At 39.5% G+C, this 27,920-nt stretch overlaps 1 protein-coding gene across 1 annotated transcript in view; it reads left to right on the top strand.

Annotated features, from left to right (window-relative positions):
- The window catches only part of galnt17 (polypeptide N-acetylgalactosaminyltransferase 17), a 34,210-nt gene extending 11,096 nt beyond the window's left edge, over positions 1 to 23,114 (top strand). Inside the window, exons 5-13 of the mRNA XM_008426561.2 lie at positions 2,958 to 3,124; positions 11,729 to 11,903; positions 12,959 to 13,156; positions 14,257 to 14,374; positions 14,793 to 14,978; positions 17,797 to 17,934; positions 18,623 to 18,718; positions 21,375 to 21,536; positions 22,716 to 23,114. Of these exons, the coding sequence (XP_008424783.1) occupies positions 2,958 to 3,124; positions 11,729 to 11,903; positions 12,959 to 13,156; positions 14,257 to 14,374; positions 14,793 to 14,978; positions 17,797 to 17,934; positions 18,623 to 18,718; positions 21,375 to 21,536; positions 22,716 to 22,850 (1,375 nt within the window). The 3' untranslated portion in view covers positions 22,851 to 23,114. The remainder of the gene's footprint in view (positions 1 to 2,957; positions 3,125 to 11,728; positions 11,904 to 12,958; positions 13,157 to 14,256; positions 14,375 to 14,792; positions 14,979 to 17,796; positions 17,935 to 18,622; positions 18,719 to 21,374; positions 21,537 to 22,715) is intronic.
- Positions 23,115 to 27,920: the final 4,806 nt, after the last annotated feature.

Genomic DNA, 27,920 nt, shown 5'->3' with positions numbered 1-27,920 from the left:
GAGGTGAAGGGGCGTAAGGCGCTGAAGTGTACGGGAAAACATCATCGGCGCGCCGCCCCCTCCAGACGGGGTTTTGGCGCCCCCTCTGGTGCTGCGCCCCTATGCGTTGCATACCCTGCACACCCACTTTTTGCGCCACTGGCTCCAGGCTGCCCAATAAAAGGGTCATAATGGACACTGGCAGAGTTTAAAGAGGAGATAAAGGCAAGAGAATTCAGACAAACTAGATTTATCCCATGGATGGGACCCATCAGTAGTTAATCATAGAAAAGACGAGGTATAATTACTATGTGAGATAATTTTTCAGATTATTCTTTAGTTTGATCTTTATTTAACGGCTTCTCTTTGAAATTCTGTCACAAATCTTTAGGCGCAGTCTTAAAGCTAAATTTCAGGGAAAAGTTTGGCAGATTGAAGAAAAGCAGAAGTCGGGTTTTGACTCCTTTAATAAACTGACAGGAAAACTCTTGAATTAATCTGGATCCCGATGTTTTATGATCCTGGTCTTGTTGTACGATCGTCAGGATGTTTGGATTTGGAAACAAAAACTTCAAAAGAACAAAAAGTAATCTTAAATATAAGATGTTTTAATTTGTGTTTGCCAAATATATATGCCGAGAAGAAATTTGCTTTCAAACCAGATTAAACGTAGTTGTTGTGACTTATTTCTATGTCAAATGTAATTTACATAATTACTATTATTATTCACTGAATTCAACTCGATTGTTCATAATTACAATGTACAAAGCATGATTGATTTTTGAGAGAGGAAGCCTTTTATTTTGAAATCTGAGTATCTGGTTTTGTCTTTAATTAATTATCTTGCCTTCTGTTGATTTCGGTTGCTAGGATACGAACAGCTGTTGTTGTCATTACAGATGTGCCGATCAGGTTTTTTCTTGCCGATACCGATCACCCATGAGGGACGATCACCGATACCGATCACATAATTATTATTATTTTTATCATAAACACTACTGGTTACATTATGTGGAAAAAGGAACCATGAATTCACCTTAATTTAGACAAAAACTTGTTTTTAATAACTTTTTCCAAGAAGAAAACTAAACAAAACAGGCATTCTGCAAATTGTTTGGTAATACTATCTTTAACAGACTGATAACATATGGAGGCTCTGAAGAGGCTAAATAATGCAAAGAGTCAAAATAAAACCTCGCAACATTGCCAAAAAACTTAACTTAACATTCAAAGGCAAATACAGGATCCATTACAATAAACAATCCAGAGTTACTGAATGAAAACTTCCTGTTAGCATGGCGGCTAGCTGATTACTGCTAGTTCTGAGTGGCTGTTTCTGACTGAGCGGAGTAATTATGCAGAGCAGGGAGATCGATTATTTTTTAGAGATTATCTGTCTCATGTTAGGACAGCGAAAGTTTTAATATGCATGTAAAATGTATTTTTTTAAGTTAGATGCTGCAGCTTTAAGCAGAGGTTCGGTGTGAGAGTCACTACCAGGTGGAGCAGAAGCGGCGCTCCGTCTGTGAAATATTACTACCTGTAGCGTAGCAGCGGTTCAACAGCGAGAGCAGAACCAGCGTCTTACATCGCAGCTCCAAGACTTAAATTATTTTGCGGGTTATTTGTTTAGCTTTCTGACCGTCATGCTAATCCGGGTGAGTGTTTGTAGCTGTGCGCTGCTTTACCTGCTGTCTGATCCTCTGTATGTCTTTTTTACTGCAGTGAGCCTCGATGTAGCCAAACTCCGTCAAGTATGTCATTGTTTTTATGTCGTATTAGCTTCGTTGTGTTGATGCATTTTGACCTGCTTCAATTTTCCGCCGCAACACGCAAACTTCCCCATTCACTCAGTGCGTTATAGTTCAACATCGCTTAGGATTTGTTGCTGCGCGTTTGCACAGTGTGAAGGAAAGAGGAGACCAGCTGCACAGGCAGGCTGAGAAATGAGATGCAGGTGATCGGTATCGGCAACAAGAGCCAATGATCGCCGATCACCAATCATGCACTTTTTCACAGAAATCGGCCGATTATGATTGGTGGCCGATCGATCGGCACACCTGTAGTTGTCATCAGTTGTTGCGATCTGATTGCTGAAGCTTTCACTACGTAACAGTGCTAATAAAAAATATGAAGAAAAACTTCTCAGTTGTTTGTGAAACTGGTTGAAAGGTCTGAGCAGCTCTAGGACCCGCCCCCTCGTTCTGATTGGCTGGACTTCACCGAACGTTCCTGCAGATAGCGGCAGGACTACAGCGAGATGTTAGAATGGCTTGATTTTGTCACAAGTTATGCAAGTTTACATTGTCAACACTTAGTGACAGTTTTAAGAAATATGTATAAAAAAACAATATAATTTATAAAAGTTTCAAGGAGCATCAGAGCAATTTCTTCATCATAAAACCCCCAGGATCAATCATGATGTGGTTTAAAAGTCTCTGACTAAAGTCACGATGAAGGTCAGTCATTCATTCAGTTGAAAACCTTGGATTTATTATTTATTATTTACTTCCATTTATCTTTTTATCTCACACCGTTATTGATTATTAAAGAGAGACAGCAGAGGAACGTGACGTAACCGCCTACATGAGAGCTAAACTTAGAGCTTCCTCACCCTTCCTTCCTCTTTGCTCTTCATTAGAGCTGTTTGAGCAGAGGTGAAAATAAGCCTACTGTCAGCAGCACACACACACACACACACACACACACACACACACACACACACACACACACACACACACACACACACACACACACACACACACACACANCACACACACACACACACACACACACACACACACACACACACACACACACACAGTGTGAACACGGCAAAAGAACATGTGATTAAGCCTGCAGAGAGAAAGCTGCATGTTTATCCTTCCTTTGTGCTTTAAAGCAACAGTGAACGATGATTATGTGCAGAATATTCAGTTTGCATTAAATTTAGCTAATATTTGCTTTTCTCTCTGCAGATGTAGAAAAGTCAGTTACCCCCGAGACCTCCCCCAGATCTCCCTCATCTTCATCTTCGTCAACGAGGCGCTGTCGGTCATCCTGCGCTCCGTCCACTCGGCTGTCAATCACACGCCGGCTCACCTCCTCAAAGAGATCATCCTGGTGGACGACAACAGCGACGACGGTCAGTAAGAGTCTCACCGTCCGGTTGACTTTAAATGGGGACGGATTACCAGAAATTCACGTTTTTGTACGTCCATTTGGGTTCCGACTGTCTCTAAAAACAACCCAGGTGGCTAAAAAAAACAAACAAAAAAACATTTTTTTTGGCATTAAGTTCATGTTTTTTGGTGTCTGGAAAAATGAGACGTTTCAAAAACCTCTGGAATGTAGAGAGGTACAAATCAGCCCAGTCCGTTACCTAGCAACCTCACGGAAGCTCAGCTCATTACCTAGCAACCTCACGGAAGCTCAGCTCGTTACCTAGCAACCTCACGGAAGCTCAGCTCGTTACCTAGCAACCTCACGGAAGCTCAGCTCGCTACCTAGCAACCTCACAGAAGCCTAACTTGTTACTTAGCAAACGTCTATATCTTGCTGAAAAGTTACTTGTAAGTCAGTTCTTGTCTTATTTCAAGTCCAGATGTGTCCAAAGTACTCAGGTAGAGGTACAGATACTTGCATCTGTACTTCTAGTAAAAATAGAAGTACAGGTAGGACTGTTTTACTCAAAGTAAAAGTAAAAAAGTAAAAATTTTGAAATATACTTAAAGTAATTTTCACCTTCGAGAATACAAAATTATTTCCAATAAGTCTAAAACACTTAAAAGGTTCTAGGCATAAAAAAACAAACATTATCTTTTTCTTTTGCTGACATTCTTTGTGTTGGTATGGAAATTTAAAAAATGCTGATATGCATAGTTTTTCTTCAAATCAGGATAATTTAGATGCACAAAACACAGAGCATTCGTCACTATTTGTTTTTTGAGCCAAAAAACATGGAAATAAGGTTACAGATGGTGAATATTTGCATCCATGTTGTTTTTCTGCTGCTTTGATTTTGTAGCATCCAAACCAATTATAACGTGAATTATGACACGATAAAACACTTTTTGAGTGAGCGGTGGATTTTTTTCTGTTATTATCTTTATCATCACGGAAGTAACAAGACATGTGTGAACATGTAAGGAGTATAAAGTACAAATATTTATCTTATAATCTGGGGAGTAAAAGTAAAAAGTCCTCAGAAAGTTAAATACGGACCTAAAGTACATATACCTGAAAAATCTACTTATGTAAAAGTAGCAAAGTACTTTTACATCTTATTTTATAACTCTGTTAAAGTGTACCAAGATACTTGTAAAAATATTTGGTAATATTTAATATTTTTGCAGTGTGCAAAAATACACTGCAAAAACACCAAATATTACCACATATTTTTTTATCTAATTGTTAGCAAACTTGAAATAAAATAATTTTTCAGTAAAATAAATAAGTTTGTTTTACGTCAGAATATAGATTGAAAAGTTTCACGGGCAGATTTTATTTCCGGGCTGCACAGTGGCGCAGTTGGTAGAGCTGTTGCCTTGCAGCAAGAAGGTTCTGGGTTCGATTCCCGGCCCTGGTCTTTCTGCATGGAGTCTCCATGTTCTCCCTGTGCATGGTGGGTTTTCTCCGGGTACTCCGGTTTCCTCCCACAGTCCAAAAACATGTCCAACAGTCCAACTTTCACTAGGAAGAGACAAAATATCCTCCACAGCATCAGAGTATCATCATTTTTGCCTGATTATTTAATATTCACAGGACAAAAGTCCACTTTCATGTCGCTGTGGGTTCAGCGTTTGGAGCCTTTTGTGGCCTGATGAGACAAATGCTGCAGTTTTGTGTGAAGAGGAGCGTCGAGCGCGGTGACTGATGGCGTCCATGTCTCCCTCCGACAGACAGGCAGATAGAGACAGAGCGATCAGCGGCACGTCACAGGAGAAACGTCCCCGTCTTGCTTTCTGAGATGAAAACGGTTCAAAGCAAACAGCAGAACAAAGAAACCAGAAAGACAGAGAGGTGTCGGAGAAATGGGATGGAACTGCAAGAAAGGAAAGGTCACAGAGTGAAGAGAGCTGAAGGAAATGACAAAAGGCAAATTAAGAGGGAAGGTCAGAGAAGTGGAGAGGAGGAAGCGTGAAATAATGGAAGAGCTGCGAGAACAAACCAGGCTATTAGAGAAGGAGGTGGGGGGGAGATGAATGAGGTCGGAGAGCGACTGCAGGATCCGGAAGAAATGGAGGGAGCAATCCAGCAGAACGGAAAGCAAGACACGAGGCTGTCACAGAATTAGACAAATGTTTTCAATAAATCCAACAGAGGTAAAAACGCAACAATGAAACCAGTCAGGCCTCCGAACCAAGTTTAACTCAGGCTGGACCACATCACGAATGGTTCCTATTGACCCTTTGCAACTACGTGACTTAATCTCTCCAGGCGCCATGATGGATGATGGGAGTGAGAAACGTCCATGTATTGAACTGAGCTACTGAAATTGTTTTCCCAAGTTGTCTTTGCCAGTTTATTCATGGTTTCTACTTGTTCGAGTCGAGCTAATTTGTCTGTGAACGTAACACACGTGGTTGGGGCTCGTAGACGGCGGGATTTACAGGAGTTGGAAACAGCTAGCTTAGAAACCGACCTGCACTTCCCCTCTCCTGACGTGTTCATCAAATTAATGACCTTGTCTAAATTCACACCACATGATTTATATCACTATGCAATAAACGGCGTTTCCTCTTAAACCGGAGCAGCATTAAAAACGTACAAGACGAGATGCTAACCAGTTTTTTCCATACATGCTAGGCTACATGACGGAGCGGCATCGTCTCCATGGTTACTAATGATTACATGCCTTCTGCCTTATTCGATATTTGACATCTTTTTAATCATACTTAGTCTTCTTGTAAAAGTGTTTGCTGCTCCTCCGCTGCCAGTCGTTATGATTGATGGCTGATATCCATCGCCGCCGTATCTTTCCTCATTAAAAGTTTTAAAATAAAATGAAAAGTTTGGTTCCTACCCTTGCACCCTATGGCCGTTTTTAAAGTGAAATCAACTAAATAGACGTGATATTAGGTTGCATACGTCTGTTTTAAAGGAGTGGCTCATTTTTAGACCTTTGCTGAGGTTGATGGGATTAGATCGGTTTTATTTACAAGTATTGGCCGGTCACCGATACATCGGTGCACCCCTAACATCATCAGGTCACTAATGATGAAACAGCACAAATTCAAAGCAGCTCAGCACCATGGATATCAGACCATTTTGAGCCAAAATGATCCAATTCTTTTCATATTTACAAATATTTGAGCACATTTTCATGGTCGAGGTGCAGAAACCTCCCATATTTACCGTGAAATTCTGCAGATTGTGAAGAAACCTCCAAATACAGATGTGATATCTGAGGCGCTAGCAACAAAGCAGCAGAAAAAATACATGTTTGGTGAATATTAGCGGGCTGCACAGTGGCGCAGTTGGTAGAGCTGTTGCCTTGCAGCAAGAAGGTTCTGGGTTCAATTCCCGGCCCCGGTCTTTCTGCATGGAGTTTGTATGTTCTCCCTGTGCATGGTGGGTTTTCTCTGGGTACTCCGGTTTCCTCCCACAGTCCAAAAACATGACTGTCAGGTTAATTGGCCTCTCCAAATTGCCCCTAGGTGTGAGTGTGTGTGTGCCTGGTTGTTTGTCCTGTGTGTCTCTGTGTTGCCCTGTGACAGACTGGTGACCTGTCCAGGGTGACCACTTGGAATAAAAGTAGTAAAACTTTTTAACAATATATAGAAGCTTGTTTTAAGTAAATAATCCCTTAATATTAATGAAAAAATTCTAGTTCTTTTGGCAGATTATTTAACTTATAGCAATACATTTTTCCCACGTTATAATGAAACTAGAACTTTATCATTATTAAGGAATTATTTGCTTAAAATAAGCCTCTATCTCTTGCTAAAAAGTTACCTGTAAATTAGTTTATCGTATTTCAAGTGGACAAACATATTTACACTGGAATCTAAACCAGAAAAACTTGGTGAGATTCTGAGTTTTTGCAGTGTAGAATTCTCACTTCACTGCCTTAAACTTCCATGTTAGCCTCGTTTACATGGCAGCGTGTTTGCATGCATGGTGTGTGTGTGTGTGTGTGTAGGTGTGTGTGTGTGTGAGAGAGAGAGAGACAGAGAAAGAGAGAGAGAGAGAGAACAAAAACACAGGATGGGAAATTACTTTGTGATCAAGAGCGCGGGTGAGAAGGACAGAGATAAGAGCAAAGAGAAACACACAGAGGGAATGAGAAATGTGTTTTTGTTTCGGGAGGAATATTTAAGTGTGTGTGTTGGTGTGTGTAGGGAAGAAAGCGGAGGTTTTGCTGGACTCCGGAGGGAAACGGCTGATGAGTTAATTCATGGATCAAAGGTGGAGCCGTAGACTCCCTTTGGTGTTGTTTGGAGTCTGCTGCAGCTTAAAGAAAGCACCGCGGGGAACCATGAAAGCAGATTTGAGTCATCTTTCTGCTCCACTGTATGCTGGGGTCATGTTATGAAATTCATTTCTGCAAATTTGTTTTGAAGCCTTCTGTTTGTGTGTGTTTGTTTTTGACTATGTCAGGACCGGATATATGGCAGGGCAGTAAAACATCGGAGGAAAATAAATTATCTCCTGGCGAATTGTGTTGATTTCCAAACAATTCCTGTGTGGAGTAATATAGGGAATCTTTTGTTAGTTTGTTTTTGGCGTGTTCGTTCACATTTCCATTATCTCCAGTGTGAGCTGAAAACGACCTGAAAGTGTCCCGCATGCGCAGTAGAGGGCGCAATAACGTCACACACAGAGCGCGTGCTCAGTGTTTTGCTAACCGCCGCAAAAAAGTAGAAGAAGAAGAGCTCAGTGTTTGCGGAAGTGAAGTGGATGCTAAATATGGAGCATAGCTTCGATTTTAACGTTGTTGTCCGACCGGAGCAGCATATTAACAACTTAATCCTCAATACAGACACGGTTTTCTTCCCGCTTGCGCCTTACAGCGCGCAGGATAGTGACGTTCGTCGAATATGAATGACGTTCAGGTCGGAAGAACCATAGACATTAATGCGTAGACGCCTCATGGAGTGGGCCGGCCCGTTGCTGCGATACGTAACAGCGTCCGCCATATTGAATGTGGAATATGTGCCAGTAAGGTAATACAAGTGAATGGACCGAACTTTATAAAGTGCCATTCTACAAAGTATTTTAAGTTAATACCTGCCATGGACCTTACCACAGGGGCCGCATTTCATTGGCTAATGCCCATTTTACGTCACAGCGCAGCTATCACGTGGGTTATCGTCTCACAAACTCATGCTAATGTACATTGTGGACTACCAGACCAACAAAGTTTTTGCGTCAGGACTAGAAAAAGAATGGTTCTCCACCGTCAGTGGGGTATCTGTACAGGCGATGTCAGGTATCCTGATCGTGTTTGTGGAACTAAAATTCACAGATTTCCAAAATCTGAAATGGAAAGCCTTGCTTGGATCAAAGCTGGTGCACGACCACATTTGCAGCTCAACCGTTGTAGGATCAATAAGAACAAAGGAGTGTCTGCTGGTGTAAGTATTATTGCTTTGCTTTCTTTGTGTTTAGTGAATGAAAAAAATAAAGTCAATAATAAACACATCCATTATGAAAACCTTTWAGCCAAGTACAGCATAATGGCAGTACAGATACAACTTCTACACCTTGAAGCCTGTCTGTTACAGCCTTAAATTAGCTGAACAGATCAATATGCAATGTGTACCGTATCTGACATACATGGAAACAGACTGAAGACCAGCAGCTTCAGCTCTGATCCTGACTGATGTTTCCTCACAAAATCCTCTGGTTTTTAATTAACTTCTCCTCTAACAGCGGTTTCTCATCAGCTCTCTCTCATTAGAAAACAGTATGAAAACGTTAGCTGCTACGCTAACAATCAGCCGTTATTTCAGGCCAATTTACAGTAGCTATAAAATATTTTCCGGTTGTTTAGAAGCGAATTTCTGGCTGCAAAGTCAAGTAATTCTGATCTTTCATCCTTACCTGGGGAAGGTAATGAGAATGAATCCAGTTTCTTTCGTAAAACGGTTGAAACACACAGCACAGGACTTGAGGAGCTCCGATCGCCCTGCTGCCACATAGAAGATGGCGGACGCTTTTACGTACAACTCAGCGCTCCATGTCTGCGTATTAACGTCTATGGGATAAACTATGGTTTATCTATAGGATAAACCATAGACATTAATGCGTAGACGCCTCATGGAGCGGGCCGGCTCGTAGCTGCTACACTAACATCCATCCATCCATTTTCTTCCTCTTATCCGGGGTCGGGTCGCGGGGGCAGCAGCTTCAGAAGGGAGGCCCAGACTTCCCTCTCCCCAGCCACTTCTTCCAGCTCCTCCGGGGGAATCCCAAGGCGTTCCCAGGCCAGCCGAGAGACGTAATCCCTCCAGCGTGTCCTGGGTCTTCCCCGAGGCCTCCTCCCGGTGGGACGTGCCCGGAACACCTCACCAGGGAGGCGTCACTAACAATCAGCGGTTATTTCAGGCCAATTTATCTACATAGGAAATATTTTCCTGTTGTTTAGAAGCGAATTTCTGGCTGCAAAGTGAAGTAATTCTGATCTTTCGTCCGTACCTGGGGAAGGTAATCCTAATGAATCCAGTTTGTTTCGTAAAACGGTTGAAACAGCACAGGACTTGAGGAGCTCCGATCGCCCTGCTGCCACATAGAAGATGGCGGACGCTTTTACGTACAACTCAGCGCTCCATGTCTGCGTATTGACGTCTATGGTTCAGACTCCGGCCACATTTAAAAGGACCAAATATGTATCGGGTTTGGTGTTCAGACTGTCATGAAAAGATCAGATACAGGTCGCATTAAGAAAAAATAGAAAAACCAACCTCTGTTTAACTTCGGGCTGCGGTGTGAATGTAGCCTAACTCAGTGTTTCATCAGAGCTTTGCTGTCTAACTGTAATCAACAGCCTGAGTTGCATGTCGGATTCCTCTGCTGGGATCGGCTTAATTTCCTAAGTCTGTGTCCTTCATGCTCTGCTTTCCATTAATCTGTCTGGAACTGAAAGTCTCAATGTTCAGAGTAAATTATTCTGCTGGCGTTTTCCCGACACATTTTCTGTGAAAATGCGACAAGGTCAGACATAGAAACGTTTATTCACAGCAATGTACATGCGGCTGCGTCTGCAGTCATTTGTACAGATGTCAAAAAGGTTTAAAAGGAATAAATGTTGAAGGCAGCGACACTAAAACGTGCCGACAGGACCAGCCTTCAATCTGAGTACTAAATATTTTCTAAACAGTCAATGTGTTTTATAAATTAAATATTTTGCTAGTACTTTTTCATCAATATTAAGGAACTATTGAGTTTAAACAAGCTCCTATGTTTTGCTAAAAAGTTTCTTGTAAGTTAGTTTTGTCTTATTTAGTGCAGTTATCTGCACTAGAAACTAAACCAAAAATATTTGGTAATGTTTTTTTTTTTTTGCAGTGTAGCGATGAGTAAGCTAACCAAGGTGCTACTTTCATATGATCAAAATCAACAAACATCTGTATTTCCTGAAGGTTCTTTTGTTTTTCCCGTTTTGAAGAGTGACTTTAAGGCAGTGGTCCCCAAGCTACGGCCCGCGGGCCGAATCCGGCCCACCTCCACATTTGGCCCGGCCCCCTGAACAATACCAGAGAGCATTCAGATTTGTTTTCATATATTGTATTTTTTGGCTGCACAGTGGCGCAGTTGGTAGAGCTGTTGGATGGATATTGTATTTTCCGATTTATATGTGGATTTTTCTTCAACCACCAGGGGGCTCTTTGGCAGGAAGTGTGTCCTGTAAACTGTGGGTGTTTTGTTCTGCATGGCGCATTGCTGCCATCTGTTGGACTTTTGGGGAACTGCTTGACTTTTATGTTATTTAATCAGTACGGTTGTTTGCTAGCGGTAGAGCAGATGAACACATGTGTTTGTTATGAACGCCGCATTCCAGGTTTCCCTCAATTAAATATATACTAGTCAGTCCCAGTGACCGTTTCACTAACGGTTTTTGCCCATGTGCTTTCTGGGTAAAAATCGGCAGCGCAGGTGATAAACATGTAACACCTTTTCTGTTACAAACTGACTCCGGCCCACCACCAGAGAAAGGAAAAGTTATGTGGCCCTCACAGGAAAAAGTTTGGGGACCCCTGACTTAAGGTGTTTGTCATGTTTAAATACCGTCGTCTGGATCACAGATCAATAACGTTTGAAAGGTTTGATCGCGGGCTGCACAGTGGTGCAGTTGGTAGAGCTGTTGCCTTGCAGCAAGAAGGTTCTGGGTTCGATTCCCGGCCCTGGTCTTTCTGCATGGAGTTTGCATGTTCTCCCTGTGCATGGTGGGTTTTCTCCGGGTACTCCGGTTTCCTCCCACAGTCCAAAAACATGACTGTCAGGTTAATTGGCCTCTCCAAATTGCCCCTAGGTGTGAGTGTGTGTGTGTGCATGGTTGTGTGTCTCTGTGTTGCCCTGTGACAGACTGGCGACCTGTCCAGGTGACCCCGCCTCTCGCCCGGTACGTTAGCTGGAGAGGAACCAGCACCTCCTGACCCCACTGAGGGACAAGCTGTAAGAAAATGGATGGATGGAGGTTTAATCGCCAGATTGTTGGTCTTTAATCTGCTGCAGAGTGAATTTATTTTCCAGCTGGGCTTAGCGAGGCGTGAGAGTTTTCTGATCGTGTCGTGTTTGGCTACAGAGCAGCTGAAGGGACCGCTGGAGGATTACGTGAACAAGCGCTACCCTGGACTGGTCAAGATCGTCAGAAACCAGAAGAGAGAAGGGCTGATCCGGGCCAGAATCGAGGGCTGGAAGGTGGCGACGGCGGAAGTTACCGGGTTTTTTGATGCCCATGTGGAGTTCACTCCGTCATGGTGCGTACCGTCCTTCATCTTTTCTGTCATGATATTTTAAGTTTCTTCAATAGACGAGCAAATTTTAGCCTGTGCAGAGAGTCAGGGAAGGAAACTTGAGGCAAAAACAAAAATGTAAGCAGCCATTAAAACATCGCAGAAATCTGATTCGCTTTAGGATGTGTTTCTATAGCAACACAACACGGTTTGACTGAGAAAACAGTAGAAATGACAAAATCAATGAAAGAAGTTAAGGTTAGTAATTTTGTTGTTTTGAGACCATTTTCAATAAATAACCTTTAAATTCTAATGAGCATTTAACACTGGAACTGAAAAACATTTTAAATATCCAAAATAAATAAACAAAACAATAGAAACAACAATTAAAATGAATTATTATGACGTATTAAGTTGTTAATAAACCAAAACCTCAGACTGAAGACTTTTACCATCCAGTTTTGGTAGAAAGAGAGAAACTATAAATCATGCAAATGGAAATTATTGAGCTTGTTTAAATTTATTGCGACTGGCCTAACGACATGCTTACTTGTATTTAAGTAAAGTTATATCAAAGTAACTACTTTCACATTATTTTGTTTTCTTTTCATGTCTGGTGCAGATAATCATCTCGTCGGTTTTTCTCTATTTCTGGTTTGTTTTTATATTTTTACATAAACATTTAGGAGGAAATGAAACGATAATATGAATTATTATTGATAAACAAAAGCTTAAACACCTTTCCATCTGCCCACCGTTTGTCGCATTATCGTTGGTCACTGATTAAAGCTTCCAGTATCAATACATTTGCAGCCATGTTGTCAGGAACAAATGGCGCCTCCAGCTGTATCAGAGGATTTAATTCAGCCGTTCTTATCAGATTCTCATGCAGTCTAAGACGGGATAAATTTAATTAGCACTCAGAGGATTGGCCTTCCGAAGCAGAAGCTGAGATAATTAGAGCGGATTCATTAAGACATAATACTCCCTGATTAAAATGTGTGAGAAGTTCAGAAACTTTGCGCTGCTGTTGGGTTTTTTATTTTATTTTTTAAGTAACATGTTCGCGTTGTGGTCAGGGCCGAGCCGGTGCTGGCCAGAATAAAAGAGGACCACAAGAGGATCATCCTGCCGTCCATCGACAACATCAAGCACGATACCTTCGAGGTGGAGCGCTACGAGAACTCGGGCCACGGCTACAACTGGGAGCTGTGGTGCATGTACATCAACCCGCCCAAGCAGTGGTGGGACGAGGGGGACATGTCTGCACCCATCAGGCAAGAAACACTCACCCCAAATACTGTAAAAAGCTTTTAAATACACGTCCACACTGTGGCGGTTCTGCATATGGGCGGTTGTCCAGGGCAGCATTAGAAAGGGGCGGACGCCCAAAAACTAGAAAAAAAATAATAAAATGATATAGGAGCTTGTGTTAAGTCAACAATTCCTTAATGTTGATGGAAACATGCCAGCTCCACTGGCAGATTCACTTATAACATTTTTCCCATACGTGGAATAATCTTCCGGTGGAACTAGAACTTTTGCATCAAAATGAAGGAATTATAGACTCAAAATAAGCTCCTGTTTCTTGCTAAAAAGTTACTTGTAAGATAGTTTTGTCTTATTTCCAGTGAACTGAGATATTTTCACTAGAAACTAAACCAAAAACACGTGGTAAGACTTTGTGTTTTTGCTGTAATGTTTTTTTTTTTTTTCACACACTTTCTGCAAAATCTGCAGCTTTAATGTTGATAAAAAAAAGTTCTAGTCCCACTGGAATATTATTTAATTTATAACAAGACATTTTCCCCTAGTTACAAGTGAACTAATCTGCCAGTGGGACTAGAACTTGGTTGCTAGGTAACAGGCTGGGCCTGGCAGGGGGTTGCTAGGTAACGGCACAGTGGAACATTCTGCCAGTGGAACTAGAACTTGGTTGCTAGGCAACAGGCTGGGCCTGGCACGGGGTTGCTAGGTAACGGCGCAGCGGAACATTCTGCCAGTGGGACTAGAACTTGGNTGCTAGGTAACGGCGCAGCGGAACATTCTGCCAGTGGGACTAGAACTTGGTTGCTAGGCAACAGGCTGGGCCTGGCACGGGGTTGCTAGGTAACGACGCAGTGGAACATTCTGCCAGTGAAGCTAGAACCTTTTCATCAATATTAAGGAATTGTTGACTTAAAACAAGCTGCTGCGTCTTGCTGAAAAGTCACCTGAAAGTTAATTTTGTGTGTACTAAAATGTTTGCACTAAAACTAGACCAGAAATACTCGGTGACATTTTGTGCTTTTGCAGCAATAATTGCAAAAGCTCGTTAACTCAACAGGTTTTTCTTGCAGTTTCTAAATTGTCTTTATCGCTGGTATTCTTGCTGCAGGACTCCTGCCATGATTGGCTGCTCCTTCGTGGCCAACCGGGACTACTTTGGGGAACTCGGCCTGCTGGACTCGGGCATGGACGTCTACGGAGGGGAGAACATCGAGCTGGGCATCAGGGTTTGTGTGTCACCCACTTTCCTTTTGTTCTTGAGCACTCTTTACGCCCGCAGGTTTAAATGGAGCAGTGGCCGCTGTAGCGTGGCCTCACTGATAAATGAGGCCCCATTAAGTCTCCAGGAGGAGCGGTCCTGTGTGTGCCGCCGACAGCAGGCCCATAAAGATAAATAGGTCACATGAAGCAGGAAGCTTTGGGAGTTTGCTTCTGCACACTTTCATTTAAAGGTCTGTCGTATTTTAAACTGAATTGTATTCAATTCTGCAGCAGAAAAGCAAATACTACATCCCCAGCTCTCATTTAGCGAACTCTAAGCATCAGAGGATAAAATAAAAATCCAAACTACCTTCATTAATACATTTTTTTATAATTATTTTCACCAGCCCATGTTTAGATGCTTGTGTAACGTTTTGCCTGCAGGTTTGGCTCTGCGGCGGCAGCATGGAGGTGCTGCCTTGCTCCAGAGTGGCTCACATTGCTCGAATGAAGAAACCTTACCACAGCAACATCGCCTTCCACACCCGGCGCAACGCTCTGCGTGTGGCAGAGGTCTGGATGGACGAATACAAATCCAATGTGTACCTGGCCTGGAACATCCCCATGGAGGTGAGGAAGTACGATGCGTAGCTTAGCTTCGGTTGGACCGATCTCCTTGAAGACAGAAACTATCTCAGGGTGTTTCCACCTGACAGTCCCGTAGACTCGGGTTGATTGGGGATCAAAATGGCAACATTTGTTGCTTTGCAGATGCTGCTTCTTTTTCACACTGAACTGCGTCAAACCAATCAAACCCTTTGAGAAACTGTTCCCCTCCTCACCTGTGGGGGCGCTGCAACCAGCCGCACAGGAAAGAAACAACATGAAAATCTCTGAAGAAGACACTGGATACGTTTCCAGTTTAAAACTTCCACAATTTTAAACTTGTGGAAGTTTAAAATTCCACAATTTGACATTTTGAAAGTCAATTTGTGTAATGGAAACGCCAATTTTGAAAATAATTCTTGTTTGTTGATATAAAGTTTTGGCGCTAGGAAGAAGAGGTTTTTTTTGCATGGAAATTAGTTCATCCTGGAAACACTTTTTATTGCGTCACAGCTACATTTATTGCTACTGTAGCTGTTTATACACTTCATGTGATTAACAACCGGATGTTATCACTGTGGGAACAGAAGATGGTGCTCGTTTTTTAATGACTTATTGTATAAACAAGCTTATCGTGATTTTAATGGCCTTTCTTGTTTAGTGGAAGTTTTGCACACGCTTGTAATGGAAACGCAGCTACTGAGTGCAGCTTCCTTCTTCATTAAGTGTAAACAGAAATGGAGGGGCATGAAATTTTAGAATAATAATTAAGAAAAGTGTTTGAAATGTGTTGAAATGTTCCTAAATAACGAGAGTTTAGCTTCAGGGTAATATATATTGTATTGTTTTACTGTCAGGATAAAAACTGGCTGCAAAATGTTTGGTAAGAGCTCTACCTGAACAGCATCAATCTCACAGACTCCCAATGAACTGCAGCAACAAAAAAATGTATTTATATAATACTTAGTTTATTTTCCATTTAAGTTTAGTTTCAACTTTACAGATCGTCGATGTTTTTGTTCTGTTTTCTCCCCTTGGTTTTTATTTCAATCATTTGCATCAATTAGTACATTCAAACAAACAAATGTTTGTTTATTTAACACAAAATACTATTATTTTATTTACTCATACCAAATCCTCCGAATAATTAGCGTTAATAACACAACATAATGTAGCTTCTTATACACTTCATTTTTTCTCTAATCCTCAACATGAATTTATATACAGTACTTACAACCAGGGAAAAATGTGTTTTTGAAAATTAATTATGTGTAAGACACTGCAGACGTCTTACCGCACTGTCGGTGTTAATTTAGTGCAGCGATCACAGCAGCATCAAACTAATTAGCATCTAGCTAATTAGCTTACATACACTGATTTCTAAAGCAATTTTTATACAACTTCAGCAAATGTTCAGGCTGTCTCTGATAGTAATACACAAATGCTTCGTATTTTCTTTACATTAACTCACTAATGTGCTCCAACAATGCAGCCAACCTACAAACAAACTGCTATCTCAGATGCTACGTCTAATTTTTATTGGGTACATTTAAAGGCAATGTAAAAAAACTAAAAGCGAAAACAGCAGAAAAATAACTTTTCAGACAGAACAAATTAACAAAGCCGTACAGCATAAACCTGTTGCTAATTTTTAGAATCTCTTTTGATTAATAACTTTTAACTTTTGGGTTGATTTCGACAGATTATCTATCATCGAAAATGTCTGAAAATAATCAATGTGAAAATCTCAATATACAGTAATGTAAAACACATTCAGAAGCTTGTAAACAAGTAATAAGTAGAGTTACTACTAGCTAGCTAGCATGTATTAGCTAGCTAGTACATGCTACTTTCTGGTAAAAATGTTCAGAAATACAAGCAAAAAGGACTCAAGATATTGACTATAATGTGTTACAGATTGCTACTTAAATGTTATAAAACAGATTGGTGTTAGTTTATAATTTTTTATGAATTTATCCATACAAATATGGCTAAATTCATGGTAACATTGACATTTTTGAGGGATTTCTAATTTAAAAAAAAAATCTTTACAGTAGCAAAATTCCTTTATTAAAATGTCCAAATAAAGAAAAGGCAAATTTATCCATGTTGATGGTAAAATCTGCTTAAAATATCCAAAATTGTAATGTTTTTTGCTCCTTTTTGCACTGCAAAGCAAGACCTGCAACTCAGGCTCCGGCCAAAAGTCTTTGGGGCCCAATGCAGATTTTTACTTGGGGGTTCCTCATACCAACATGTCAACACCAGATGCTTTATCATTCCTCAGCTACTCTATTTCTAACATACCTGCTGTCATTAGCATCTTTTATAACTATCTTACGTCGTAGCAGTGTTGTTATGATGCTAACCTTATAGGAGTAACAAACTAAAAAAATAATGGATTTTAAAATCCAGAGTAATATTTAAGTGTGCCATATTAAGTACTTGAAAGTAACACCAGCTAATGAACACTAAATTTAGAGTAAGCAAGATAACAAGTTTGATATCTTATCTCAACCTACAGCAACCATCAAAAGGAAGACATCAGCTACTATTTATGCAACTACGATAAAAACAATGTGTAAATTGATTTTCCATTTGTAGGAGCATATTACTCAGTGTTATTTTGTATGTATAAATTATAGCTTGGTGCTTTTGGAAGCCTTAAGCAGCCGCTAAACTCGCAATGCTTTGGGCCGGCCCTGACACAACTAATACGATTAACTTTCCCAGCGTTTGACAAAACAAATTCAAACTCTGACTCCTTCACCTGGAATTGGGGAGTTGCATCAGTGTTTCACACTTACAGGCCAGGATTGTACCAGTGGTTTGTGTTTCGCAGAACCACGGCATCGACTTCGGCGACGTTTCTCAGAGAGTCGCACTGAGAAAGAATCTGCAGTGTAAGAGCTTCCAGTGGTACCTGGACAATGTTTACCCGGAAATGAGGAGGTACAACAACACGGTGCTCTACGGAGAGGTGAGTTGGTGGTACATAGTTACATTTATTTCAGTTGAAAATTGATTTTTTTAAGAGTATTTTTACTACACTGTACTTTGAGCAATTTTATTATGAAGTATTTCTGCTCTTACTTGAGTAAAATTTCTGGATTTTCCACCCACTGAATGAAAAATAAACATGTTTTGATGCAGACACACACCTGCAGTTTTTGTTTTTTTTTTTTTATTGAAAGAAAGTTTTTTATTGATTTGGACAATTTTGCCTGATTTTGTTACTTTTTCTTATGAATTATTGTCATTTTGGTTTTTAAAATACCAAAATGTCCACTTAACTTTATATTTTGGCCCATCTGATGATGCAGTTTTTAAGTATTAAATGATTTAAAATTTGATCAGTTACTCAGTACTTGAGTCGACTTTTTACCAAATACTTTTTTTACTCTTCCTTGAGTAATTTCTTGGACGGATATTTTTTACTTGAGTAAAATTATGTTGAAGTATTGCTAATCTTACCTGAGTTAAATTTTTGGGTCATCAGTCAAACTGACATGGAGGTCAAAGCTTCAACATCTCAGAAATAAAACAGAACCTCTAATTGGAAGAGTAGAAATGTGCAATTAGTGCTTAATGATGAAACTGAAAAATCTGATTTCTTTTTCTCAGAAAGCTGTGCTGATTGGCTGATAGTTTACGTGTTTTCCCCTCAGATCCGTAACTCCAAAGTGAGCCACCTGTGTATGGATCAGGGTATGAAGGAAAACCACACAGCCACCCTTCACCCCTGCCATGGCTGGGGTCCTCAGGTAAAACTGTGCTTTAAAAAAATAAATAAAAACATGGTTTGTGTCTCTTTAAGCGGCATGTATTATTCAAAATTTGCATTTTTGTACTTCCATTTTGAGTTTCTACTGATTCTAAAAACAACCTTAGCGCTTAAAAAAACACCTAGGTGTTTATTTAATAAGTTTTTGTTTTTTAGTATCAGAAAATGAGCCAGAAACCATCACAAATCAGCAGGCACTGCCCGTTACCTAGCAACCCCAGTGGAACTCTGGCCTTTCCCCCTAGTTACCTAGCAACCCCAGTGGAACTCTGGCCCCCGTTACTTAGCAACCTAAGCAGAGTTCCGGCCCATTTGGTCAGCTGGTTTTACCGTAGTTTGCGTCGTGGAGGGTGGTTTATGTTGTGGTTTAGTTATCACACAATACGGCAGAGTTAGCTATGAAGGCTAGTTTTCATCTGTAGTCCCTCAAGGTCAAATCAATATAAATATAATGTTACAGTGCAATATAGGCAACTTCTTCTAAAACAAGAGAATCAGGCTAATGATAAACAAAAAGCGTTTTTATTCTAAAAGGAGCATGTCAAGTTACAAAGTGAAAAGGAATTTAAAAATCAAGTTTTGTGTGTGGGCAGCACAGTGGTGCAGTTGGTAGAGCTGTTGCCTTGCAGCAAGAAGGTTCTGGGTTCGATTCCCGGCCCCGGTCTTTCTGCATGGAGTCTCCATGTTCTCCCTGTGCATGGTGGGTTTTCTCCAGGTACTCCGGTTTCCTCCCACAGTCCAAAAACATGACTGTCAGGTTAATTGGCCTCTCTAAATTGTCCCTAGGTGTGAGTGTGTGTGTCTCCATGGTTGTGTGTCCTGTGTGTCTCTGTGTTGCCCTACGACAGACTGGCGACCTGTCCAGGGTGACCCCGCCTCTCACCCGGTACGTTAGCTGAGGTCTGAAAGCACTGCATCCTTCTCATTATTTTGACCTTTTCCCATTTTCTGCATATAAATACTATATTTTTGCTTGGAATTTCAGAGACATGTTGTTGGTAGTTCATGGAATAAAAGAACAAAGTTCATTTTACTGAAGCATGGACCATTAAAAAGTAAAATCAGAGAAACTGATCATCTTAAGTGGCCTGTTCATTTTTTCCAGAGCTGTGCACGCATAAAACCGAATAAAATTAAGAATGGCTGCTAGAAAAGACAAGTGTTTGGTTATGCAGGAGGCTCCACGTCTGCTTTTCAAAGACGTACGGTTGTTTAATTGTGCATCTGTTTGCAGCCATTTTCACCTGCGAGTGTAAACCTTGGGGTTCGTGGCCTGCAGCAGCTTATTTGGACTTAAAGTGACAAAACATCCTAAAACGCCTCAAGACAATCCAAACTGCTCAGACTAAAACCTAAATATAGAAGAGTCTTTGTACAAACGAATTTAACGAACATGTTTTGTTTAGGCCAATCCTAACCTTTTAAAGGAAGCATAACAGGTCAGCTTTAAGAAATCTACTAAAAACCAGCGTGCTCCTGTGTTTGTCAAACATGCTCAGCTGAAAGTCTCTCTGGATTGAGTTTTGCTGTCGAAGGGAAAATGTTTGTCTTTCCCTTTTTTTGTGCTGAGTCAGCAGGTGTCAGCTTCAGTCTGCAGGCTTCCAGTTTTAGCCACAAACAGGTGCTCAGGGCGGCACTGAAATGTGCGAAGATCAACAGATTTAAAGGATCGTTTGAGTTTGGTCAAGCCTCATTTCGTTTTGCAATTTATTTATTCATGCAGGGTTTTTTGGGGTTTTTTTTGCCTAATGCAGTAAAAAAGTTTATTTTTACCAGAAAATTTGGATTTGGATGCATGAAGGAATCTCTTTCATGAAGGAGTAGTTTATTCATTGAAATAAAAACAGGCGGTGCTTTAATCCAACATAAACGTTTCTTTCATCCGTTGGGATTATTTTTATTCCAAAATCAGCATATTGTATAACTGAGACGTCTGAAGTTGACTATATTCATAAAACAGTTTTTTTAACCTGTATGTGTGAAAAGCATAAAAGTACATTTATTTTTTGTTGTAGTGGCATAATCTCTCGCAACACGTCTCACACATGTAATCCTGTTGGATTATAACGTAAAAGGGCCAAAAGCGTGACCAAAATCATTTGAAGAAAACTGCGTTTTAAAACTTTTTGCAATAAAACTTTGGAGAAAACTTCGATTACTTTGTTTCAGATGGAGAAATTCAAAGTTAATGAGGCGAAAACACAATCTGAGCACCTGAAAGCAGCTTTCTTTCTCTTTTTGATGCATTGATGTTACGTTGTTTGCAACATCGGGTTTAGATTTTTATACGGAAACATCAGAACTTTAATTGTTTGCAGCAGCTTCTGGAGTTTCTGAGGGTTGGGACAGAACAGACTGAAGCTGATAACACTAATTAACAGGAAACGCAACACAAGCCAGTGGAAAACAAAGATTTGTTGAGTTTCTCATCATCCTCTGGAACAACAACACCTCATTTTGCTTAAAGTAACTAAAATTAGCCTGGATGATGAGAGGAAGTTCCTGTCAGAATCAGTCATGGCCCATAACTTCTCACATTTTGAAATTGCAGAGGTTTCAACATCGGGACTTCAGTTCTAATAAAGTTTTCCTTCATTTTTACCTCTTTATGACAGTTTTTTCTTGCCTTCACTCAGTTGGGACGCTACACCAAAGAGGGTCAGCTGTTCCTGGGTCCGCTGGGCAGCACCGGAGACGACACTCGCTGCGTGGTGGACGACCAGATCAGCAGCTTTCCCCAACTCCTGAACTGTGACAAGGTGCCCAACGCCAAGCAGAAGACGTGGAGCTTCTCCCAGGTGAGGAAGAGGGAAGAGTCTGAACTGCTAATAAAAACATGAAGTTGTGTACGTCTTCCCCAATATTTGTTATTTCAGGTGGTTCTTTTTCTCCCACACTGCAAAAACACAAAATCTTGCAGAGTATTTTTGATCTAGTTACCAGTGCAAATGTTTTAGTTCTGATTTCAATTGCACTAACTTACAAGTAACTTTTCAACAAGAAATATGAGTTTAAGTAAATAACTCCTTAATATTGATGAAAAAGTTCTTATTCCACTGCCAGATTACTTAAATTATGAGAAAAATGTCTTGCTGTAAATAAATAATCTGCTAATGGAACTAATATATTTTTCATCAATATTAAGGAATTATTGACTTACTCATATTTTTTGCTGAGAACTTAATTGTAAGTTAGTTTAGTCTTGTTTTAGGTGTACTAAGATATTTACACTTGAAAATACACAAAATTTCTCAAGATTTTGTGTTTTTGCAGTGCGTCCCAGTTCTCTTATTGTTTACTGTACTTCCTTCCTAAAAGATCAGAGGTTATTCTGTTTTCACATCCAATGTTTTTGACTTGAATCTGGGCATTGTGGCCAATAACGTAACAAAGTTTCAGGAAACTATTTAATTCTCCCATCCATTCTGAGGTTAACGTAAAGTTTATTATTCTGCTGTTTTATTGTTTCTCCTGCAGAAAATCTAAATTTTGCTGATTTTAGCTAAATTTTTCTTCTTTTTCTCCGACTCGGGTACCTGTTGGAGCTCAGGGAGAACTGTTAGACTCCCTGCTGTTGTTCCCTCTTTGATTATATTAATTTAAAATATCCTAATTATGCATCATAGACTTATTAACATGGGATTTACCTCTTTGAAGTAATAATAATAATAATAATAATATTCCCAGTAACTGATAGAGTTAATAATTAGGCAAAGGGATCGGAGCGGTTTCTGCAGATTTGCTGATTATTGTTCCATCGCATCAATATTTCATAATCTGAAAGTTAATTTCAAACTCTGTTTGATAACATATGATAAATGCGATTATTGCAGGGTTTTTGTTGCTGCACAGAAAAAGCTACATGATTTCATCTACTTGGATTTTTTAAATAACTTGGATTCTCTGTTCAGCTTTTTGATTGGTTCCCTTTAACATCAACCAAGACGCATCCTGACTCCTCTGTCCTGCTCCTGCAGAACGACTCCATCATAAACCGGGCCACGGGTCGGTGTCTGGAGGTGGTGCCGGCCAACGTTTACTTTGGCCACCTGCTGGTCCTGCAGCCCTGCTCGGGTCAGAGGTGGACCATCAAGAACGCCATGAAGCAATAGCCGACGGCGTGTCCCGTTTCCTGGGCTGCGATTGGCTCGGCCTGGTCACAACGAGCCAATAAGACACTGATGCAAACCTTCAACAGAAATGTTTTATCAAGACTTTGGGTGCCGTGAAGATTAACGTGAATTATTTTTTATAAAATGAACATTCAGAATGACAAACTAAGCATGAGGACTGATTCTGTCTGATTTATTTTGACTTAATGTGTTGTTATAAATCCTCTGTGTGTGTGCATGTGTGTGTGTGTGTGTGCGCGCGCTTGTTTATCATACCTTGTGGGGACCATTTTCCTGACACTACATTGTGGGGACCACTGCTCCTGTGGGGACCGAAGCCTGGTCCCCACAAGGGGAAACGCTGTTTTTGGGTCAGGGGTCAGATTTAGGTCTAAGGTGTTAATTAAGTTTTGGTAAGGGTTAGGTATGTAATGGTAAGGGTTATGGTAAGAGTAAGATTTAGGCTGTAGAAATGAATGGGGGTCAATGGAAAGTCCCCACAAAGATAGCCACGCAAACATGCGTGTGTGTGTGCGCGCGTGTGTGTTTGTGTGTGTGTGTGTGTGTGTGTTACTGCTGTACAGTGCTTCGACGTTCATGACTTGAGATTCAATCAACCAAAAATGTTTGACAGGAAGAGCAGAAGCCCTGGAGCCGCCCTTCATTTCGGTGCATTTCTTCGTATTTCATGTGTTTCTGTTTCGTTTTAAACTGGTTTGGATGAGCAGCTCTGCAGATTCTCTAAGGTTTTCCTCACATTTCTGGCCACATTTTCCCTCATTTCACTGCAGTGAACAACAATTTTTAGAGTTTTCTTTAGATGACAGAAAATAAAACTACAAAAATTGCTCAATTTATTGGGTAAAAGTAAAATTTTAACAGCAAACAAACAAAAACAAAGGCTGCCCTCTGCCATATGCTGCCATCATAATCTGAAATATCAAAATTATTGGAGTTTGAAATGGAGAATTATTGATTTAAAACTTCTGCACATCTCATTATGGCTCATTTAAATAGTTTTACTATCTAAATCTCTGCAATACTCCATCCCTTGTCATGTCCTGTAAGGTGTTTTTAAAAAAGTGACGCTCTGTTCAGAATGTAGTTACAGAAATCTGTTAGTTGTTGTTCCAGATTTTAGTGTAAAAAAGACGAGATCCCATCTGTGATGAAATAAATCGAATTACGCTCATAAATAAACATAAATATATTTTTTACTTTTCGCCTTTTAAAAGTCTAAACCCTGTAAATATTTATAATTTGAAGAATAAGGCACTGTAAGTGTTTAAAAAGCTGTCAAAAAATAAATAAAATAATTTAAAAAAATGCCGGGAGGGCTAAAGAGAGAAGTGAGCTTTCAGTCATTTTACCTGGAGGCATCCAGTAGCAGCACACAGGTTAGCATGAAAACTTGAAGCTCATTGGAGGAAAGTTGAGTTTGTTTGTTTATCTGAGTGCCAAAACTAACAAAGCACTTTCTCCAGACTGCAGCAGGGAGAAACATATCGACGACTTTCCAGGCTGAAATTGTTCCGACTCTTGAGAAGCGTGATGTCAAATAATTCAGTGTTATTGGTTTGGTTTCTCAGATTGTCTTCCAATAAACAAAATGGTTTCCTGGGTTTTGCGTGGCTGGTTCTTTAGGAAGCATTACATGAATACCGTTTGTGTTAGAGCCGCTGCAGACAGAAGAAAGGAGCACAGTTCTGCTAAAAACTAACATTTTGAGATTAATATTTAGCATCTTTAATTTTTAACATTTGAAAATAACTTTTTTATAGGAAAATTTCTGATATTAATGTAAAAATTTGAATTTTTCTGGAAAATGTTTGAGGCATCTAGTTTTCAGGCTCAATTGGATACATTTATTTTCAGTAATAACAGGATTTGGGTCACTTTCTCTCAAAACATTTGCCGTATTTAGCCGAGTTAAAGAAAGAATAAAAGTTGATTTTTGTGCAGCTTTTCAGTAGAAGTCTCTGGATAAACTTGGTTTTACCTTTGCTTAAAACTTGGTTATAAAAACACAAATACTTTCTGCTGCATTTTACATTTTCCTGTGTAAGAAAATTTTGTTGTTGACCGTTTTTAGCTTGATTACAAATTAAAAGTTTTAAAGGCCAAATTTGCTCCAGTTTTGAATTGCAGTCGGCCCTCGGACCGCACTTTGGACACCCTTCAAGTAAGGCATGTTGTGTTACTTTTCCCTGATATTAGTAGTCTTTTTACATGACTTTTTTAAAGTTACACAAGTGTTTTTTTGTATTTTTTTAGTCTTAAGTCTTTTTTTAAGTTATATGTGACATTTTTTTATTCTAATTTTCAACCAGGTCCAGTTTTTGCCTTAATTTATTTTTCCTTGCAGAGAATGTAACAGCAGAAATGCACCATTATGCAGATGATGCCATATATCATGTATCCAAACCCAAATCTCAGATAAAGTTTGTAATCTTGTAGAAACCTTATCAATGTCCTGTTGGGTAAAAACTACATTTTCTCATGTGGCATCAGAAAAGTCTAATTTTAATTAGGTTTCAGGGTAAATCTTGATTAGGACATTCCTACAGCTTCTCTGTTGCGTTTTCTTTTTTGCTTCAATAATTTGCATGTTTTTGTTATTTAAATAATCCACCACATGTTGTGAAATCAATCCTTTGAATTTAAAGAAATTCCCCTCAAGCTTTGGCTCCATCAGCGTTACAAAAGAATCACATCTAAATCTCACACAGCAGTAGCAGCCAGGCGGCACAACGCTGGATAGAAACATCCAGAGATGTGAAAGTTCCAGATTAAACTCTGATGTCTCCATATGTTCCTGAATGAGAAACCAAACTCCTGCTGCTCAGTGTCAGCATCCTGCTGTGGATGAAGCATCAGCTCATTTTGGAGATGTAAATGAAACGGGGAGCGTCTGCAGGAGCACAAGGCCCTGTTTGAAGCTGCAGAGGCTGGTGTGGCGTTCAAGGACGGCGCGTGCATGCTAACACGCCCCTGAACGCTGACCAGACTTTAAACGACCACAGGAATGAAAAATCATCTTATGCTGAAAATCAACTCAGGAGTTCATACGTATCTGGGACATTTGGATCAACTGAGCACAAAATGTTTCATGCATAAATGTAAAATAAACATTATAATTTTTTGTTGTTATGAACAAATGTATCTGTTTCAGTAAAATAGAAAATGTACATATGCCTATATGGTGAAATCCAACTTATTGGCATCTAAGTTAAAATCTAAAAACAAAAAATCTTTTAAATTCTCAGATTTTTTTCTAAATCCTGAAAAATCTGAGAAACTGAAAAAGAGAGAAAAAAATCTCACATTTGTAAATGTTTTTTTAAACAGCCATTAAACTGTTAGCACCCTTCAAATTCCTGCAAAAAAAAGAGAAAAAGTTTATTTTTCTATTTAGATTTAATTTTTAAATTGATTGGACTCCAGACAAGTCTAGGAAATTTTAAGTTTCAGTTAAACATTTTTTTTTTGGTTTTGCGAGAAAATAAAATGTTTTGAATTTTTTTAGATGTGGATCAAAGGAAAGCGGCCATACATTTCTATAACTATTAAATGCCAGGAAAATCTTCCTCTATGGCGCCAAAACAAATGCAAACATGTGGCGTTTGCTCACTTGAGGTTCTATGCAGCAAACATTACATTTGGGTCGAATGTAAACTGGAACTCCTGGGAGTTTTTCACTCTGCCAAAAAGAGACCATTTTTATTTGTGAGGCTTCTCCAACATAAAGAGCAGAATAATGACAATCATTTTAAATCTCCAACCTGAGATGAAAACAAAAGCATCAGTACAATAAAGAAGAAAAGACAATCTGTCTTTATATGACGACCAAAACTATCAGGCAGGGAAACAAACCACAACCACTTCATTTTCCTTTAAGCTCATCAGGTTTTTATTACAGTGAATTTGTCAAATTATCTTTTAAGAAACTTTACAAAATGGACTTAAATGATAATGAAAACGTTGCTAAACGCAGCAGCTCCCCCTGGTGGTCAAAAATGATACACTGGGGTTTCACATTTAACTGAGCTGTGAAGACATTTCAGCCCGAAATTACATAAATGTATGAATAAATAAGTAAATAAATGAATAAGTTAATAAGCAGCGACCCGAAAGAGGAACATCATGAACCTCCTGTTATTTTCTGACGTTTTGTTCCTACGGAATTAAATGATTATTGGTCCTTTTTCCTTTTTTGACATTTTAAGAGTTTATCTTAGCTGCTTTCTCTGTTGTGCCTGTTATGCCAAGAGAGGAGAGAGTTCAATAATTACAAAACTCCTGTGTTTGTGATTAATTCATGTTTCTGTTTGTTAAACTGTCTTATTGTTGGTATTTTTGTTTAACCAAATCAACCAAACAACAGGGAACTAATAGTGAAGTAACGACAGGTTTGTATCAGAATTGAAATAGATTTTTTGAGACATTTAAATTGTTTAACATTTCTTGCTGCCATTTTAGTTAGTTTAAACCATCAGGCATGAAAACACGAGAAAAAGTCATTCAGAAAGTTTTTCTTTCAAAACACATGAAAGAAAATCTGTTTGCCTGGAAGGAAAATATTACGAAAGAGGGAAAGAGGAGAAACCAGAAAAACTCTACAACTTTAAGGTTTAAATATCAGAAACAGAAATATGTTTTACTCTGAATGTGATTACTTTCCAAACATGAACATCCTGCTGCTCAAACAGAAAATAATTCACGTCTCCAGTTTAGATCAAAATATCGTTACTTGTTTCAACTTTATTGTTAATAAAACGGAATATTTGAAGTTATACTTTAAAGATGCTACAGAATCCAACAAAGACATTTAGAAAAGTATTGATTTATTATATGGAAAGTGTAACCCCCCCCCAAAAAAAACATCTCTTTTAAAGTGTAACTCATTTATCCGAACATTTTTATCTGAAGTGCCATTTTTTAAAGTGTGATTTTTAGTATTTTAACTAATTTTTTTTATTTTGTATTTTTAACTGTTTATTCTTATCATGTGGTTTAAACAATTTTATCCTTCAATTAACTACAAATTACAAAAATAAAACCTGTTAACAC

Source organism: Poecilia reticulata, linkage group LG13, assembly GCF_000633615.1.
Source record: "Poecilia reticulata strain Guanapo linkage group LG13, Guppy_female_1.0+MT, whole genome shotgun sequence".
NCBI lineage: Eukaryota > Metazoa > Chordata > Actinopteri > Cyprinodontiformes > Poeciliidae > Poecilia > Poecilia reticulata.
The sequence above is the reverse complement of the archived record's forward strand: the minus strand, read 5'-3'. Positions and strand labels throughout refer to the sequence as shown.